General features: G+C 40.4%; 1 protein-coding gene across 2 annotated transcripts; it reads left to right on the forward strand.

The window, feature by feature from the left end:
- The first annotated feature begins 1973 nt into the window (after window positions 1–1973).
- Window positions 1974–18608, forward strand: oga (O-GlcNAcase). Of its 2 annotated transcripts, XM_066693135.1 has the most exons (17): window positions 1974–2707; window positions 4119–4170; window positions 4395–4492; window positions 4708–4838; window positions 5161–5332; window positions 5723–5821; window positions 5942–6226; window positions 6661–6819; window positions 6934–7589; window positions 7945–8119; window positions 10274–10327; window positions 12230–12315; window positions 13531–13635; window positions 14074–14162; window positions 14323–14515; window positions 14684–14843; window positions 15012–18608. In XM_066693135.1, exons 1-17 carry the CDS (start codon window positions 2542–2544, stop codon window positions 15146–15148), a joined length of 2817 nt encoding a protein of 938 aa, XP_066549232.1. In that variant the 5' UTR covers window positions 1974–2541; the 3' UTR covers window positions 15149–18608. The 2 variants fall into 2 exon arrangements, with proteins under 2 accessions (XP_066549232.1, XP_066549233.1); XM_066693136.1 differs by lacking the exon at window positions 10274–10327 and having other exon boundaries at window positions 1975–2707.
- Window positions 18609–18695: the final 87 nt, after the last annotated feature.

Genomic DNA, 18695 nt, shown 5'->3' on the forward strand with positions numbered 1-18695 from the left:
AAAGTTATGATTAAATCAATTTAATTGAAAACAGCACATTCCTGATGTGCTTTCATTTGTGTGCGTTAGACTTGCTCTTACATGTGTATTTTATATTCCCAAAAGATAGTCTGTTTCTTCTGGAGTTTTAACATCCACCCTGGCAATCATATTAATCATATGGTGGATCTAAGGTTTTTCAAATGCATACAATGTATTATATACACAACATAAAGGTAACATGGCTACCAATTAAAATCATCCACACATTACAGTGAATAATATTAGGGTAGAAAAGAAGAACAAAATGATCAACAGGTATCTTAAGGAGGTGTCAGAATGTAGTAAGATACTGGTCAGTTTTTTTTTTTAAATGTAACATTTCATGTTACGTCTTTACATTTCCTGTGTGTTTGCTTGAACAAGAACCATTGACAGCTCTACCTAAACACTGAAGGAAAGCAGCCAAACCATCTGAAAGGTCTTGGATTCTGTTCATTTCAAACAAAACTCTGAAAGGGATTGAGTTATTGTGGAGCATGTTTACAAAATTAAAAACATCCCAAAAAACAAAAACATAATAATATAATACACAATATCCACAAAGGTCAAGTTATTAGACGATTGTGTGTTGGTGTGCTTATGTTTGTGCTTGGTGTAGTACTAGTATCACTTTTGTGTTAGCTCTTTGGCAAGATGTCTCCTTTAAACGTGGGAGGGCTCTCTACAACCTAGGACATAGGCAGCTTATGTCTCTGTTGCACATAAATCAATACACACATATGGCAAGCCATTGTGACATTTAATCCATAATTGCTGGTATCAAGAATTCAATTGCTGATATCAATAATGAACTGGTATTTTTGATATCAGAAATTGTATTTTGGATATCATGAATTGCATTCTTGATATAAAAAATGCATACTAATTAGCATCTGGTTTTGGCTGCTTTCCGTGTTATAGACTCTCCCCTTCTTCGGAAAAGTCCCCCAGTAGATGTGAGTAACTCAGCTCTCAGACTGCCATCCTCTCATTGTTAATGTCTGACACTACCTGTTCACTGTGAACAACCTCAGCGGTATTGCCATTCTCTACTGGCATTGTCCTGTTTATTTGTGTGTTTCTCCTTGATAGTTTGTGCCATGTGCATTTATCTTATATCAAATGAAAGAACAGGTTGTGGCCTTTCGTATTATAAGGGCTGATCGGCTGACAGAGTGGAAACTCAGACTCGAGCAGATGCAGAGAAATGGCCCATTTCACTCAGGCCAGGAAGACCCTACATACGAATCAGACATTGCTTGAAAGTTCCTGGTCTCTAGTTTCTATATTTTATTTTATTATTTATATTTTCATAAACTTATTTGATACATTTTTCAATAATGATCTGAAAATAATGGGTGTAAAGGGTTATGTTACACGTCAACGGATGCTAATTAGTATGCATTTTTGATAAATAATACAATTTATGATATCAACAATTGGTAGTTAATTCTTGATATCAGCAATTGTATTCTTGATATCAGTAAATTCAATTCTTGATATCAGCAATTACATTCTTGATATCAACAATTCAATTCTTGATATCAGCAATTGTATTCGTGATATCAAAAATGTATACTAATTAACACCTGGTTAAGGATTAAATGTCACAACGGCTTGCCATACACACATCCGCTGGTTTAAATGTGTTTTATTTTAATTTTTCACGTTTTTAAATAGGACGAGGTCCCTTTAAGAAACCAGCCTTGGTTCACCCAGCGTCACAGCGCATGTGTGTACATCCGGCAAAAAACAAAGACAAGAGTAGTTGAATTTTTAAAGCAATGTATGAAAATTATTTATTTATTTTTCTACGCTATTTTGCTTTAAATGTAAATACTTCTTCGACGTCGGTGTTTTAAAATAAGGCGATTTGAACACAGTAACAAGTGAACATTTCGTTTTTTCCCTGGGGCAGACCGGCCGTAACCGGTCTAATCTGGTTTGCTGCGTCTGCGCAGTCGGTGTAAACAGGAAGAGGCAGTGGGAGCAACGGAGCAAAGAGAAGAAGCGGAAAAAAAATCTCTATAAAACATAAAATAAGTCCGAGAATATAGATTTCCAGTTTTGATACAGGCACAAGATTGATAACTGAGCAAAACGGTTTATGTTTCTGTGGGTATTGCTAAATTTGTATTATTATTGCTTCGATTAGTTCAAAAACGATATAAAGGAGTGAAATATTTCCTTACTGACGTATATGTCAAGTATAGACAGGGTATACAATTGAATTATACGTAATGAGCGTTTTAAAGGTCTCTTCGGCAATACTATTAAAATCACTGAACCTTTACTGGTAGTTGTTGACAGATTATCGGAATTAAATGCTATTTAGCTCGAAATTGTTGGATTAATTAATTTATTAGTGGACAGTTCGGTCAACTTCGGGAAAAAAAACGAGATTCTCTTTTTCCGAAGCGAAAACGCCATGACCTACTAACCGACTTCCCGGTAGTTAGATAACGGTACCGCTGAACCACTGCGTTTTGCTTACGTCGACCTCTTGTATAAGCTCCAGCGATGGTTCAAAAGGACAACAGCGTGGAGCCCAAAGCCGCCGAGGGCGAGCAAATCCCCAGTCCCGTCCCCGCAGAAGTGGCTGTCGAGGCCCCGACCCCCGTGGAGGAGCCCACCCTCGGGACCGAAGCCACCGGCCGCAGGAAATTTATCAGCGGCGTCGTAGAGGGTGAGGAGGACATTTATTATTCTGCCTGCATTGTGTCTGCAAAAGCACTGTGCATATGATCACGGGGCTTTCTGTACGTTTTAATATCAGATGTGTAGCTACAGATCTCATTTCCACGGATGCACTTTGAGCATGCGTACGCCCGCGTTTTGCATTTCCAGGGAAGGTTAATCAGCCCATTGCCACGACACACATTGACCTGTACTGCAAGAAATAAAGTCGTGTGACGGTCTGTGATGGTGCTGTTGTATCGATCCGCACACGACAGATGGGTTTTGAAACCAGGGCGTGGAGGTTGCCTGAGGAAATTGCACTTCAAGCGGGTTAGGCAAGGAGAATAGCAACACCAGAGCCTCCTAAATTGATTAATTGGTTCGTGTAACTCCCTATGGTTACTTCGTATTATGATTGTAATACACAGCATTTGTATTGATGTCTGCATCTTGTTTTCATTGGTACTGTAGGTGAGCCGTTTATGAGTATTTTCCCATTGACACCATAGACCATAGATCATATTTTGACTGTAATGGTTTTAATTGATATAGATATTTTTCTGAAAGTAAATATCGGATCACATCTACAATTCAATGCTTGAAATGTAGAATGGAAAGTAGGCATTACAAACTAGAACCCATATGCTGAGATTGCATGGATTGATGACATGCTTTTAATCTGTCGAGAACAAAGTTCAGGTTTATTCCTTAGAGCTCTTCTCAACAACAGGGTGTAGTGCTTTTGAAACATTCACATTGAAAGAATGATCAAACGTCAGTGTACCAACTGCAGCATATTAAAGCACTGTTATTTTTCTTATCGATAGTTTAGCACAAGCTTAATCAATATTTTGCCACCAGGGTGCAATTCCAAATTCTCCTAGTCATCATAGCTGGGCATAACTTTGAATGTCACACCAACTGTATTGTTTAACCTCCCCATTGACAGTAGTATTTCTGTGTACTTAATGGTGGTTATGAAATCAAAACTTCTTTCTTTAATTTAACATCACACTTCCCAGATACAAATAAATTAGTTTAACCTCCTGTTATGTACATCTCACATTTTAGATAATATACAGTGTATTTTATTGTCTTTGTAAGCAGTGTATCTGCCATCGTTTCTGGACATTCTGGTATTGTTGTATCCTCAGCAAGTGTATCTGAATGATGTTAATTTGTAGGCTTGTATGTTAAGCTACTAATTTTCATAGCAGATAAGAAAACAAAATTCTAAGTTATAGGCTGTGAATGATTTTCAAAGAACATGTCTATTTTTTATATTATGCATTCATGTTATAATATTAAGTTCTCCAAGCAGTATGCTTGATTGAAGAGTTACAGGTGTCCAGTGGTGACCCTGTGCAGATTTACTGTGGCAATAGGAATAACTACTGGTGCTGTTTTGTTTTAAACAGGTTTCTATGGGAGACCATGGACTATGGAACAAAGGAAAGAGCTTTTCAGAAGGTAATGCACGTTGCCTATCCAAACCTTTAAAATTGTGTACATACCGTATTCACAAATTCAAGAACTGCAAATAATCCAATTCCTGTAAGTAATTTTAAATAGAAAGATTTGTACTTTTGGCTGAAAGTAGAAAAGTGGTTGTCAGTAATTTGCTTTTAAATATATATATTATTAATAATTTAATCAAGATGCTGTATAACAATGAGATTGTCCTCCTTTCTTAGGCTACAAAAGTGGGGATTGAATACGTATCTCTATGCTCCGAAAGATGACTATAAACACAGAATGTTTTGGAGGGAGATGTACTCGGTTGAAGAAGCGGGTAAGAACTCAAAATACTATTTGGACTGCTTTGGATAGGAGCTACCAAAAAAAAGAAAATATTTAAATCATAGGTAAAGCTCATTATTATTTTCATTCCATTCATAGTATATTGTACGCCCAATAATTATATCTGTTCTTTAGAATGTTTTGCATATATTTTTTGAATATGAACGGCACCCTTCACTAATCTTGTTCTTCCTCTCCTTCTCTAAGAGCAACTTATGACTCTTATCTCTGCTGCAAAGGAGTATGGAATTGAATTCATCTATGCCATCTCCCCTGGGCTTGATATCACATTTTCCAACCAGAAAGAGGTTTCAACATTAAAACGGAAGTTAGATCAGGTCAGTCAATACACTGCTCTTTGTTGGAGCAAAACTATCTGGAAACTGCACGCCCCCACACTGTTAAATGAAATGCATAGTTGTTCTTTGCAGGGATTTACAGAGAGCAAACCCATTGAAAATAATCAGATGTGGCACTTGGTTTTAAATGGGAACAATTTAGTTATTTCCTCTATTGTGTGAAGTAATTATTAATTGTATGTGATAAAGATCTGTATTATTTCACCTTCATTGGTGTTAATATGAACCACAGTGTACTTTGTTAGTGTCAGTAAATACAATATATCAGTTTTTGACCCCCGTCTCCCTGTTGTCTGGACAGGTCTCTCAGTTTGGGTGCAAGTCCTTTGCCTTATTGTTCGATGATATTGATCACAACATGTGCCCAGCAGACAAAGAGGTGTTCAGCTCATTTGCACATGCCCAAGTCTCAATCACCAACGAGATCTTCCAGTATCTGGGGGAGCCTGAGACCTTTTTGTTTTGCCCAACAGGTAAATAAATGAGTGTATTTTAACCTCCCCCCTGAGTATTTCTACCAATTCATGTGAATTTGGATTCAACGGAGCTTAAGTGGATATTGCCCCGGCTCATTGTTGTTTAGTCAAATGTGGCAGCGTGGTCATATATTTAAGTACATTTGATATCCTGTGAACAACCCAAATAGAACAGCTGATTTAGATAAAGAATAATCCTGAGACAACGAGCATTTTAATATTTGTCTTCAACTATTTTCATGCATAGATTAATGGCGGGTGTGTTAATGTAATAATGCATCAAATCATTTTATTCATTTTGGGCATTTTTGATCTTCTATATAGGAAACCATGCTGTATCCCTTAATCACTGCAGGAATACATGTTCTATTTTTCTCTTAAAAACAGAGTACTGTGGGACCTTTTGCTATCCCAATGTGGGCCAGTCACCTTATTTGCGGACGGTTGGAGAAAAGCTGCTACCAGGAATAGAAGTGCTTTGGACAGGTGAGGTTACTGTGACCTGGAAAAATAACACTTAATTGTGTTAGTTGCCGAAAGCAGTTTAAGCTGAGGTTCGTAGCTGAGATCATTGGTGAATTCATCTCAACCTTTGTTGTCACACAGGTCCTAAAGTAGTTTCAAAAGATATTCCAGTGGAATCCATTGAAGAGGTATCCAAGATATTGAAGAGAGCTCCAGTGATCTGGGACAACATCCACGCCAATGACTATGACCAGAAAAGGCTTTTCCTGGGTCCCTACAAGGGCAGGTCAACAGAACTCATCCCCAGACTGAAGGGAGTCCTGACAAACCCCAACTGTGAATTTGAGTCCAATTTTGTAGCCATCCATACCCTGGCCACCTGGTACAAATCCAATATGAACGGAGTACGGAAAGATGTCGTAATGAGTAAGTCATGCAAGCAGATGTCATTGGATTGCAGCACATTTGTGTTTGATCTTCTCTAACTCTCTTTTTAAAGCTTCAAGGTCCCTTCAAAAGCCTGTGCAGTCTTGATAACTGATTATAGGGTTGGAAGCATCCAGTAGTAAATTCTTCCTCTGACTCACCTGCTGCGTAGTCTCCTTCATCAAGGTCGTAGATAATCCGATAACGATATTGGAGAACCTGCGGGAAGCAGTTGCAGCTGAACAATGTACATGTCGTGCAGCTCATTGGTATTCAGTCAGAATATGGTATTAATCCAGACATCTCTCTCACTTCCAGTTTCAAGGAGGGCTGATTTCCAAACCCTGTGGCTGTGACTTGCTCTCTAGATAGCTGCCACGGCCTGCTCTGTGCTGTACTCTAGATTAACCGCCTGCCATCTGTTATCCTTGCAGCGGACAGCGAGGACAGCACGGTGTCAATCCAGATTAAGCTGGAGAACGAAGGCAGTGACGAGGAGCTGGAGGTGGACATGCTGTACAGCCCGCAGCTGGCTCTGAAGCTGGCCCTGACAGAGTGGCTGGGCGAGTTTGGAGTGCCTCACCAATACAACAGTGAGGGAAAGCTATTTGTAGTTCATTTTCAAGATGGGTCTTAATTGATCTTGTTCAGTAACTTAAGTTGACCATTAAGAATCTCAGTCATAAACCTGCTTTTTTCTCTGGTAGGTCGTCAAGTTCCACACAGTGGAGCAAAGAGTACAGTGATCGAAGTGGCTTCCCTAGGGACACCCAATCTAGGCTCCTCCACAACTGTGACCACGGTCTACCAGCAGCCCATCATGAGCCAGGGGGCGGACCTGAGAGAGGAGACTCACCCCCTGGAGAAGGAGGAGGAGGAAGTGGAGGAGGTGGAAGAGGAGGGAGAGAAGAAAGAGCAGCTGCTCCTGCAGTCGGACGAGGAGCCGATGGAGATGGTGGTGGAGAAGCAGGATGAACCGGACACCAAGAACATCAACCAGATACTGACGGAAATCGTCAAGGCCAAGATGACCGAGGAACTGAAGCCCATGGACACGGATAAAGAGAGCATCGCCGAGTCCAAGTCGCCAGAGATGTCCATCCAAGAGGACTCGGGCAGCGACATCGCGCCCATGCAGACGGACGACCAGCTGAACAAGGAGCCCTTTATGCCGGGCCCCAACGAGAAGCCCCTGTTCACGGCAGAGGCTCTGACCCTGGAGGACCTCACGCTGCTGGCAGAGCTCTTCTACCTGCCCTACGAGCACGGGCCCAAGTCGGTGCAGATGCTGAAGGAGTTCAACTGGCTGCGGGCCAACAGCAGCGTAGTCAGCATCAACTCCAAAAGGAAGGAGCCGGAGAAGGTAAGCATGTGGAATATGTCAAATTCACATCTTTCCAAGTCTACATAAATTGATTGACTTCTAAAGGCTGTTAAATATGGTCTCTTTTGGAGCAGAATGGTAGACTACTCAGTGTTTTTGCCACATTCAAAAATATTTTAGTGAAAACTATTTGAGTGTATGAAATAGTTTAATTTGATAATGTGTTCTATAAGGTTTGTATGAGGTGACACTTACACTTAGCAGTGAAAGTCCATGGCGTGAAACTGTTTAGTCTTCTATGAAGTGTCTGTTTTGCTGTTATTGAGTCCGCTATCGTGAGGCAAGTGCTTATTGCCGTGATTTCAGTGCTTCACTTCCCCTGTTGGTTTTGCAGGTGGCTGAGTGGCGCTCCCGAGCCGAGAAGTTCGAGGAGATGTGTTGCTCTGTCATCCAGATGTTCACCAGACTCTCAAACTCCGCCAACAGGACAATACTTTATGACCTATATTCCTACATCTGGGATATAAAGAGTATCATCTCAATGGTGAAATCATTTGTTCAGTGGTTAGGTAGGTACAGATCCAGATGCCATTCTGTATGATGATAGCTGGTCTTTCTTTATTAGATTAGCCCATGAAATATATTAAACGGACGCTTTTCAAAGCAAATTACTTGTTTCAGGACCCGTAAACAAACACAGATAGGATTACACCCTTATTTACAGTGGTTTTCAACATCTGGCTCTGTTGTCTGATAATATACTTGCATATAGTCTCAAAACCTCTGGATAGATTGCTTCATCAGCAGTTTTTTAGCTTTTAACCAACTTCATAACAAAATTAGATTAGGACAATCAACACTTCTAGTTAGTCCCACTAGATTCGGTTTTCATCTGTTAGAAAGATGCTGACTGAGCCCTCACGTGTAAACGTACGCACCTATCCATGTCCTGACTTGGCAGACTTCCTTAACATTTCTTGGGCTAATGTCTTCAACATAATTCTCCAAAAAATACTACAAAAAAAAATACATATGTAAGAAAAAAAAAAAAAAAAATCCCTTTTTATTTTTTTTTCCCTGCCTGACTTAATGCCGACTGCACTGTTCCAAGCTCAGCCCAGCTTCACTACTATTCACCATGATTGCAGAGCTCGATTGTAATCAAGAGGGGAGTAAACACACTGACAGTGAAACGGTGATCATCCACTCCAGTAGGTCCTGCTGCTTGCTGTGTGTCGGGAACATCATTGCTGTGTTTATACAGTTACACTTGCTGCCATCTCTCTCTCTTGATTAAGGGCCTGATGATGAAGGAAAGTTGATCCCTTCCGCCCTGTCGCGCATGCGAGCTTAAAATAAGAAGGCTCAGTAAGGCTATTCTGGTGCATAAAGGAAGAATGCAGGGGGGATTACAAAATATACCAATATAAAATAATTACCCAATTGATGGGTTCTTAGCCAATCTGTATAAGTGTGCCTCGTGTCTTCTTTCCAGATGCTTACTGGTGAGGAGAAACAAAGGCATTTGAAGGGAAAATGCAGTGCATCGAAAGCCCGCCGCAGGGAGCCTCTTTGCCTCTTTTCTAACTGTAGCAATGTCCCCAGGGCTCAATTTTCAAGACCTTTTCTTCCACACAAATCAATGATCACTAGACTTCTGCAGCCCAAAATATATAATTTCTCTTCTCTCTGTCCTATTGGAAAAACAAACTTCTAAAACAGCTTTCAAGTTATATAATCTGAAGCGCTGCGCAGTGCTACAGTTACGATAAGGGGTTTGATTTTGAGTGAGGGGTCACTGTCGGACGCTGCTTAGACAACCTGAAGCACCAGCATGGCCTGGGTTACACACGTGACCTCATTTTGTTCACAGGTTTCTATCCAGCTATAAGGAAAGCTGAGGACTTGCATTGATTTACACAGCAGGCAGCAACCATAACTGGGTGGACCACTGTCAGAAACTGGGGTTTTGGTCTTTGTGTTTTTAACGATGGGAGGGGGGAGACACTATGGTGGACATGTTATAAATTCGTGCTATCAGATCCAGCCTCAGATCAGCATGGTAATGGAAAGCTTTGTAATCGATGCAGTACGTTACTGTACACTTTAATGAGTGTCACAACACAGTCTACAAAAACTTCTCTTAAAACCCAACACAGGTGTTTTTAAACTTTCCTTCAAGTAGCATGAAGCATAGAAAGGCAGTCTTCACACTCAACTACTTGTTCAATGTTTCTGCCTTTAGACCGCTAAAATACAAATAACTGAAATATTACCCCTGTACTAAGTGAGGGGGCTTCCGTATGCAGACTTAAAAAATATTTCAATCTTAAAATGTTTTAGTGTACAAATGGTAATACAGATATTTATATGCTTTTGTTTATTATAATCCTCCTTATTACTAGTGCTATACATGTTAAATGGTGCCTTTACCACAATGTACAATTGAAACGCAATTTTAAATAAAATCTTAAAAGGTTAGACAGTGCGCAAACCACACTAAACTTGGGGCAAACCCCAGGACCGACAGCTGTTGATTAGTGTATTCTTCTTAGTATGCATCTACTAGAGCAGATAGTCCACCTACATTTCACGGGGTAGTCCACACTTTTGTCCCCTTTTTGAGAACAGTGCAGGCTGCAGTCTGTCAGTGCATTGCTGATTTGTGCTTTGAATGGTTACTAATAACCTCTTCTATTGTCTTCTCCCTTCACCATGTACAGATGGAAGAATCCTCTGCACAAGTTTCTACTGCTATTGGAACAACAATGGCCGATGTACGCACAGTGTTGGCGTCCTTTTTTTGTTTTGTTTTTTTAATAGTTTAGTTTTCTATTGTTTTCAAATGAATTTTGACGTGAGCACATGAAGGTTTTTCGTTTTGGAGTTAGATTAGAATACATTCTAAATGAAGTCACATTTGCGCAGCGAACTCTCAAGTGATCAGTCTTAACTCATTGCCTTTTTTCCTCTGACAGCTTCTCTAACATGTTTTTTCCTATCATTAGGCCTAGTGAGCTAGTCCTGACACAATCTCTAATGCACCTTCTTAAGCAGAATTTCTACAGATCCCACTCACCCAGGGTTTTCTTAACTCATTATTCTACTTCCTAGTCCGGTAGACAACACGAGAAATGTAATCCCCCTATAAAATGGAAAAAAGTGGTAGTTTCTGGCCCATCACCCACAATAATCTTTGCACATCTTTTTCTGAACACACATCTTTGAATTCCTCTTAAATTGGGCACATAGGGATTGTGTCTGACTAGCTCATTAGTGTTTGTTTTGATGAAATCAAATTCAAGGCAGGAGTGTATTTATCCTGCTGTTGCGCTGCACGTGTCCTGTTGCATGACTTGAAGAGGAGACCCCTTAACTTTTTACTTCTTAGTTTCAATTCATACTAGAGTTGTGACATTACACACACATTCCATTTTTATGGTATCTTTTCCCCCTATTCCAAAAACAAAGCGATAAATACCAGGCGAGGCAGACCCATTTCTCCTACCTCTTCCTGCAATCTCGTTGCAAAGACGGTTTGTGTCATATAGGCACAGCACATTTTCAAACCTGAACAAAACAATTATGTGTACTGAATGAATTGTGCCATCTGTCAATAGTATAGAGAAAGATCTCCTGATTTTTGCCCTTTGACGAGGAACTAAGTCACTGTGTTTTGAAGAGTTAGATAAAACACTGAAAGACTTGCGTTTCTATACATTGAGTCTAGGCAATACTGGCTGGGGTTGTTCTCCTTCTTTAATGTCATGCGACGACACCGATATTATGAAAATGTGACTTCAGATGGCAAGTGGTAATTCGGGGGGCTTTAATGATTCAAGCATTCCAATTTATTGTTGCATCTTGTAGCCTACGTGTTAAGGTCAAGGTTTTACAACTCCTATGTTTTGATCGATTTGAATGAACGTAAAAAACCTCTTACCTGCATCCAGGTTTGGTTCTTTTGGCTTGGTGTTTTAAAGTTTATTTCAAGGAAGCTATTTGATTTAATAGATTATTTGTGGACAAAAAGTCAAATTTAAAAGTAATAGTAATTGTGTTGCCACACGTGCATAGAAGTAACACCTACATTTTTGAAAGCTGTGTACAACTAGTAAAACAAAGTTACAACTAGTCTGTAGGTCATCACTTGTCCTTTTTCTTTTTATAATGTTTGTTTATGCATATTTAATTAAGATCCAAGAAGTATGGGAGTGTTTGACAGCAATGTAATAGGTGCACTAAATTTAGTTTTTATTTTAACAGTCTGCCTGATGCTCAAAAAAAGCCTCAACAGAATTAAATTTAGAAATTAATATAAACTGTCAATTACATAAAAACAATCAAGCATTTAAGGGGACAACCAACATACATTTTTAAGAGAAGGGGCTGCACCTGGGTCTCGTGTAGGTCAACATGTTTTTTTTTTATACAAGTTTGCTTTAGTTGTTAGAGCCCCAAGCTTCACTACTGTAGCTCAGCTAGTTTTTTTGTTTTTGTTTTTAATGTATGAGGAAAAAAATAGTTTTTTTTTGTTTTGTTTTGTTTTTTTCTCAATTGATTTTTTTTTTTTCTTTGGAGTGAAAATAGACACCTCTTTCCCCATTCCCCCTTTTCCCTGAAATCTGTCAGAAAGCCCCCCTCACGTAACGTTCTCCGCTTGGATCTGATCTCAACAGGGTGTCGTAGTCAATCCTCAGCACAGTTCTTAAGTGGAGACCAAGAGCCTTGGGCCTTTAGGGGCGGTCTAGCGGGAGAGTTCCAGGTATCCAATATCGAATTCACAACTGATTGTTGAATAAAAAAAAAAAAGAAAAGAAAAACAAAAAGAAATGGAATGGTACTGATATGAAAGGGTTGGTCTGGAGAAGGTGTGCTGATTGATTTCCGATTTGTTTTAGTTTTTAATCCTTTCCCCCTTACACAACCTTAGCTTGTGTGCAATTATCTGTCTCTTATGGCCCTGTGCTCTCCAAAACCAATTTGTATTGTTTAAACAGTATTTTACTGTGGAAAACGTGGTCAGTAAGGGGAAATGGATTAATTCATGAAGAACAACAAAACAAACAAACAAAAGCATTTGGCATGGTAATAATCCTAATTCGATTCACATAATAATGCCGTGAAGTTCAGTTTCTTTCAGCGACTGCCCAAAGGTGATGCTGCTTTTCCCAAGCGCCAGCAACTGCGCAGCGTGGTTAGGTCTTGTTTGTCATGACATTTCATTTCTTTGCAGGAAGCACAGCGCTAATTACCCAACCAACCCCCCACCCCTGCCCCGCGCAAGCGATTGCATTGATGCGCCCGCGTGCACGCCAGCGAGTTCGCCAGCACAAATCTCCATGATCAAACTCCCCGTATTGCTATTCCTACCCAATGGATTATGTCAAATATAAAAATATATATGTATTATTCGTTGGCCCTGAAAATAAATGTTACAAGAGACTCACACTTGTTTGTGTTGCCAAAGCTTGTTCATGGAGTTTTAAGACCCCCCTGCCCCCGCATCATTACTTTTCTCTGCAGGAATGTTTGCGCAGCGAATTGCAATTGCCTTGACAATGGGAAGGAGCGTCTCCTTTAGCCAGTTCGTCCCTTTTCAGACCAAGCCTCTCCTCTCAGAATTTAGATTTTTTTTTTTTTTTTTCCTTTTTCAAATCATTGTATTACGATGGCTGCATTGTAAAAAAAGAAAGAAAAAAAGAAAAGAAAAAAAAAGCCTTTAAGAACTTAGACATTCCACAATTTGCTATTGATGTTACTAACTGATACGCCAAAAAAGACACCGTAACTGTTCAGGTGTTTTTGTTTTTCTGTTTAGATGTCAGTGCAGGTGTTTGCATGGCCAGTTCTTTCGGTTTCATGTTGGTACAGCAGTAGCAAATGAATTGTATTGTAAAGTGAAACACTGCAGCAAACAAAGGAGGTGATCGCTTCCGAGGCTGAGAGATACTGAATGTGTTGCATTTCATTTCCACAGCGTTTGTTGCCAATTGATGGGGCAAATGATCTTTTCTACCAGCCGCCACCTGCATTACCAACCTCCAAAATCTATTCCATAAGGCCGTATTTTCCAAAAGATGAGGTTAGTGCAATTTTGATGTGATTTCCTGCACTGGTCTTTATCCGTCGCTGATTTCACTCTGAGAATCTGATCTGGAGCAGCCTGGGAAACTCAAGCAAATAGAAAAATAAAGCATGTGTACCAAAGTTAAAAGGCCATTATTGTTTTTTGTAGCACTGAGGGCTCGTACATTCAGCGAAAGAGAAATCATTAGTGCCTGCTATTCCCAGTTGAGCTGTTCCACTTTCTGTCTTGTGAGGTTCTGCCGAGGGGTGATAGAGGAATCCTGATTACTCAGCACTGCAGCCTCCCTACCTGCTTGCGTGATCAAAGAGCTGCTGAGATAGCGAGCAGCTCTGTGTCAGAGTGTTTCTCCAAGGGCTACATGTGGCAGAAAGGTTGTGTAACTCATGAAGCTCCAATCAGTTTTCTCTCTAACTCAACCGATGTGATTTACAGCCTTCCGTCTACAAGATCTGCAGAGAGATCTTCAATGAGGGCATCGATGGGGTTCCTTTCTCTGAGCAGCCAGATCTCATTGGAGACAGGTAAGGTTACAGGAACAACTTGGAAGTTAACCTTTGATTGGCCGATGCAACATTTTGCTGCATTTTTAAGTTATGTTCTCACCAAATCTCCAGGGATCTCCATGCCTTAAGCTATTGGCTGATCTCTTAATATATCCGGTGTGGTGCGTTTTCCCCTCAGGTTGGTGGGAGGGTTCCTGAACTTGAGCCCAGACTACGGGTTTGTCCTGGAGGATGAGGAGGGGATCTGTGGCTATGCTCTGGGTACGGCCGACGTCAAGCCCTTTGTGAAGAAGTGCAAGATGAGCTGGATACCAACCATGCAGGAGAAATACAACAAACCCGACTCGGAGAAAGACCTGTCCGAGGCAGAGGTCAGTGTTGAGGGGGTGGAAGAAAAAAGGTTTGCACTATAACATTACAGAGGGGGGGTGGAGGAAAAAACCTTACGTGAGTGAGATTGTAAAGCGTGGGGTCTCAAACTCATGTCATCTTCAAACTACGTTTATTCATGATGATTTATTTGCTCCCCTGTTTTGCAGAAAATGATGTTGAGTTTCCATGAAGAGGAGGATGGCCTACCTGACTCCTTCCTGGGTAATTTCCCATCCCTGATCAAAGTGGACATCCACACGAAAGTCACGGACCCCAGTGTGGCCAAGAGCATGATGGGCTGTCTGCTTTCATCGCTAAAAGCCAACGGTAGGTGCATTCTGGGAGGCAGGCTGGCTCGGTCAGTGAGCAACCCTTGTCCTGATACCCGGGCTGACCGCAGGGTCGCTGTGACTTGTTTAATGTCTCAGAAATCTGCTTTGAAATTGTAACAAGATCATTTCTTAGTCCTGATTGCAATGCTTTGTCTCTCTTCAGGGTCCCATGGTGCCTTTTGTGAAGTCAGGCAAAGCGATAAGAGGATGTTGGACTTTTACAGTAAACTGGGATGCTTTGAAGTGGCAAAAATGGAGGGCTTCCCAAAAGATGTGATCATAATGGGGCGGAGCCTGTGAACCCCCAAAGAATGTGAAGGAAAATGGACATTGGTATAAAAACTGTACAGAGCTTCGATGTGATTAGGCTGGTGTCATTTGCTACCTTTCAACAACAACAACAACACAAACAAGAACACAAAAGCTTAACTACAAATAACCATGTATATACCATCACTAGGTAGCCTTTTTAAATTGAGCCCAACAATGCAGTAGTTCATCGACAACATGGCCTTTTCTGCTTGGCCAGTTAGTGGATTTGAGGCGCACTTTGAACGTTTAGATGCTCTCCATTCTGGCTCATTCTCACTTTCAATACTGACATCGCTTGACAAAGTGGTGAGGGGTGGGGAGGGCAGGGTAGGGGATGGGGGGGAGAGAGGTTATAAAGCAGTCGTTTCCTCGTTTCCAGGCTGCAGACATCTCTGCCAGCAGCTTGTTGTGTCTCGTGGCTTTGCTGGCGCGGGCAGCTCTTCGACATTTACAGTTTGTCCCCTCAAGGGTGACGTGAGTGGATACAGAGGCTCAGCCAGGCAGCACCAGTACAGTGATCGGGAGATGGGTATTTAAGGTAGGTGTCGTACCAAAGAGGTCTGTATGTGGTTTGTATAGATGGCCATGTCTGAGCTGTGAGCTGCCATATACTCTATGAACGCTATAGTTACAGAGCAGTATAGCTGTGGCGTAGCAAGCAGAAGAGATTTAGGGCACTGTGGAGATCTGGCACTTGCCTTTTTGATGCCTTGATCCATCTTAATAAGGAGGAGAAGGTGTGGGGGGGTACTCTGTATGTGGATAGAAAATTCTGTGTTTTCTACTACACCCTGTGAATGACAATAATGTTCTTATTATGACCGAAAGGTTATTGAACTGATCATGAAACCAAGCAGTACGGTTCTAAGAGTCTAAAACGACTTGCTGTGCGAGCAAAGTGAGCTTTGATATCAGCTAAAACGCTTGAATGTGCTTTTGCCTTTGTGCGCGTGTATATGGATGTATATAGCTATGCATTGATTGAAGGCTAATTGGTGCTCGGTGCTACCTTCAGAAGGGGGTATGTCATTTCTGTGAATCAAGTTCAGTTCAGGAAATTAGTCAGCGTCTGATCAGTGACAATATTGATGAAATGGGAAAGCTCTTGTTTCCTTATTTCCAGGTTGTACGAATGGTTATATGTTTTTATGGCTAGTGGTACCCTGGTGTTTACAGAACTCGGGAGACCGCAAACTCCAAGGATGTAGTCGATCCAGAAAAACTCCCTGGAGACTCAGTTGGTTATCAAGCACTGGGACTGACGGCTGGTAACCGAAATCCTAATTGGTAAGAGACAGCGATTTTGTTATGGTAGACCACAGGCTTGTCACAGCTGAATATAACCAGCCTTTAATAGTAAGCGGTTTCAATATAAAAGCATTTTGGTGGTATATACTAGGAAACCTATTCCTTAACATGGCTTGCTTTTGTACCTGAAGCATGCTGATGCAACTTAAGGTAGCTCAGTAATCTGGTATTAATGCAAATGTTCACTCCTAGGCAGGTGTATGGGGGTTGTCCCTGTTGTCATTGTGGTGCAGATACTAATTACACACTCATAAAAACTACACGAAATAGAGGTGTAATTATCCTAAATGTATTATTAGCCTTATCTTGTTGATCTGTTTATTATGAACGTGTTATTTTTTATTGTTTGTTTTGCTTTATGTAATTTTTGCGTTCATTATGTCTTCATTATGATTTCAATTCATCCAGAAAAGCACTTTGACTGTAGAGTACAGCTGTCCTCCAGACCAGGATCTGGTTGTTGTTTTATTTTGTTTTTGTTTTGTTTTTTATACATGTTATAATTGCTTGACAACTACTTAATGTAATAAAGAAATGCATTTATATACGATGCGAAGGAAATAATGAACTGATGTCTTACATATTGTAATAAGATTGCCTTTCCGCCATTCGTAATATTAAACCCATAACTGGCTTGGTTCAGTGAGTTGATGTGATATTACTGTTGAGTTTAAGGAGTTGTTTTTGTAGATAGAATATCAATGCGATGACAGATGTGGATACTTTTGTCTCTTAATTCATGCCATATGGGATGGGTCCAGCCCATAACTCATATTAAAACAATAAGAAATGTTCTAGACCATTTAAATATATTTTTATAACTGGTGTTACATTATCAGGTATAAATGCTTTCTTCCTAATGTTTCTTATCCCTAAAGATGCTATTGAAATCTAATGGCCAATTAGACGTTTTAGGGGTTTTGTAAGAAGGCAAAGAATTGTTTTCAAGAAGCACCTTTCGTATGTTAACCGTAGGTTTACAGATCTCACACTAGTTCAATATTTTGGGCTTAGTCTATTATTGGTATAATTTAATGTGTTGATTGTTCATGCTCCATGGTTTGCATAGAAATTACAAAGGGCATTTTCAGAGGCATAAAGCTGGACCCTATTCTGCCAGAAGTGTTATGCATGAAAGACTTCCAAGCCTTTTTTAAAGAAATACTCATTACAAACCAGCTGTTCACTGACAACCAAATCAGCTTAGGGGTGAAGATCCAAAAAGATGTTTAGTGTGATTGTCTATGACTACAAAAATTAACAATCCATTTGGAATGATCATGTAAATTCTTATCATTTGAAGAGGCGGCTTTCGGTTCAAACAATACAATCGCCCCCCTGCTGACATTTATTTGATTCAGCCAGAAATGACTTCTCCACGATATCAAATCCCAAATCTCTTTGTAGCTGATCTTGATGTTTGTTAGAGGCATGAAGTACAGAAGCCCAGCATTACAGATTCATCTTTGACTGGGCTGTGCTGATGTTTCGTTTCAACCGGTTTTTATTTTAAGCTGCTCCTGTAAGGCACGGCCTTTAACATTTCCATGGTGCTCTCTCGGGTTTCAGCAGTGATTAAAGCAGTGGCAGTGAACAAAGCGGAGGATGGACAATCTGTATTCGGCGAGTGCTAGTGTAATGTCCCATCTGTAGTCCAGCTCTGGCCCTTTGTCCGTGTTGAAGAGTTTGAATTCCCCCAAAACCTGTTTTGTTTCTTGGAAGAATTTTTTTGTTGGAGCGGACTGCTGTGGATTTATTTGCTGTGAATATTGCAGTGACTCCAGTTTCCGTTGAATTTGCTCAATCGAATGTGAATCCATGGGAATCGAGGGAGACGTGTTTAGGTTAGAACAGTGTGAGGAGGACAGTCACATCTGTTCAGGAGACTTCTTCACACTTTGTCCCCTCTGGTCTTGTTTCAGTTAATGTTCATTGTGATGTGGCATTTATGTTTTCCTTAATTGAGCTGAGGCTGATTACATTGCATTTGGGTTTTTTTTTTTAAAGGGACATCACTGGCTATGTAAACCTGAAGCTTTTCAAAACCCTGGGCTGTGTTTGTTAAAGAAAATGTATGATTTCTGTAATATTTGTATGTAATTAAGATGGTTGGATAAAAATAAATTTGTTTTTAAAATGACTGAATTGTAATTTATTTACGAATACACACATTGTGCCCTTCCCTGCAATGAGTTTAACGGTTTAATTTCTACAGCTTGACTATCTG

Source organism: Amia ocellicauda, chromosome 20 (assembly GCF_036373705.1).
Source record: "Amia ocellicauda isolate fAmiCal2 chromosome 20, fAmiCal2.hap1, whole genome shotgun sequence".
Classification (NCBI taxonomy): Eukaryota; Metazoa; Chordata; class Actinopteri; order Amiiformes; family Amiidae; genus Amia; species Amia ocellicauda.

Coding starts and splice junctions, on each gene's coding strand:
- oga (XM_066693135.1), top strand. CDS start 2,542: ATGGTTCAAAAGGACAACAGCGTGGAGCCCAAAGCCGCCGAGGGCGAG. Junction 5,333..5,722: donor CTTTTTGTTTTGCCCAACAG/GTAAATAAATGA, acceptor TCTTAAAAACAG/AGTACTGTGGGACCTTTTGC. Junction 14,516..14,683: donor AAGACCTGTCCGAGGCAGAG/GTCAGTGTTGAG, acceptor CCTGTTTTGCAG/AAAATGATGTTGAGTTTCCA.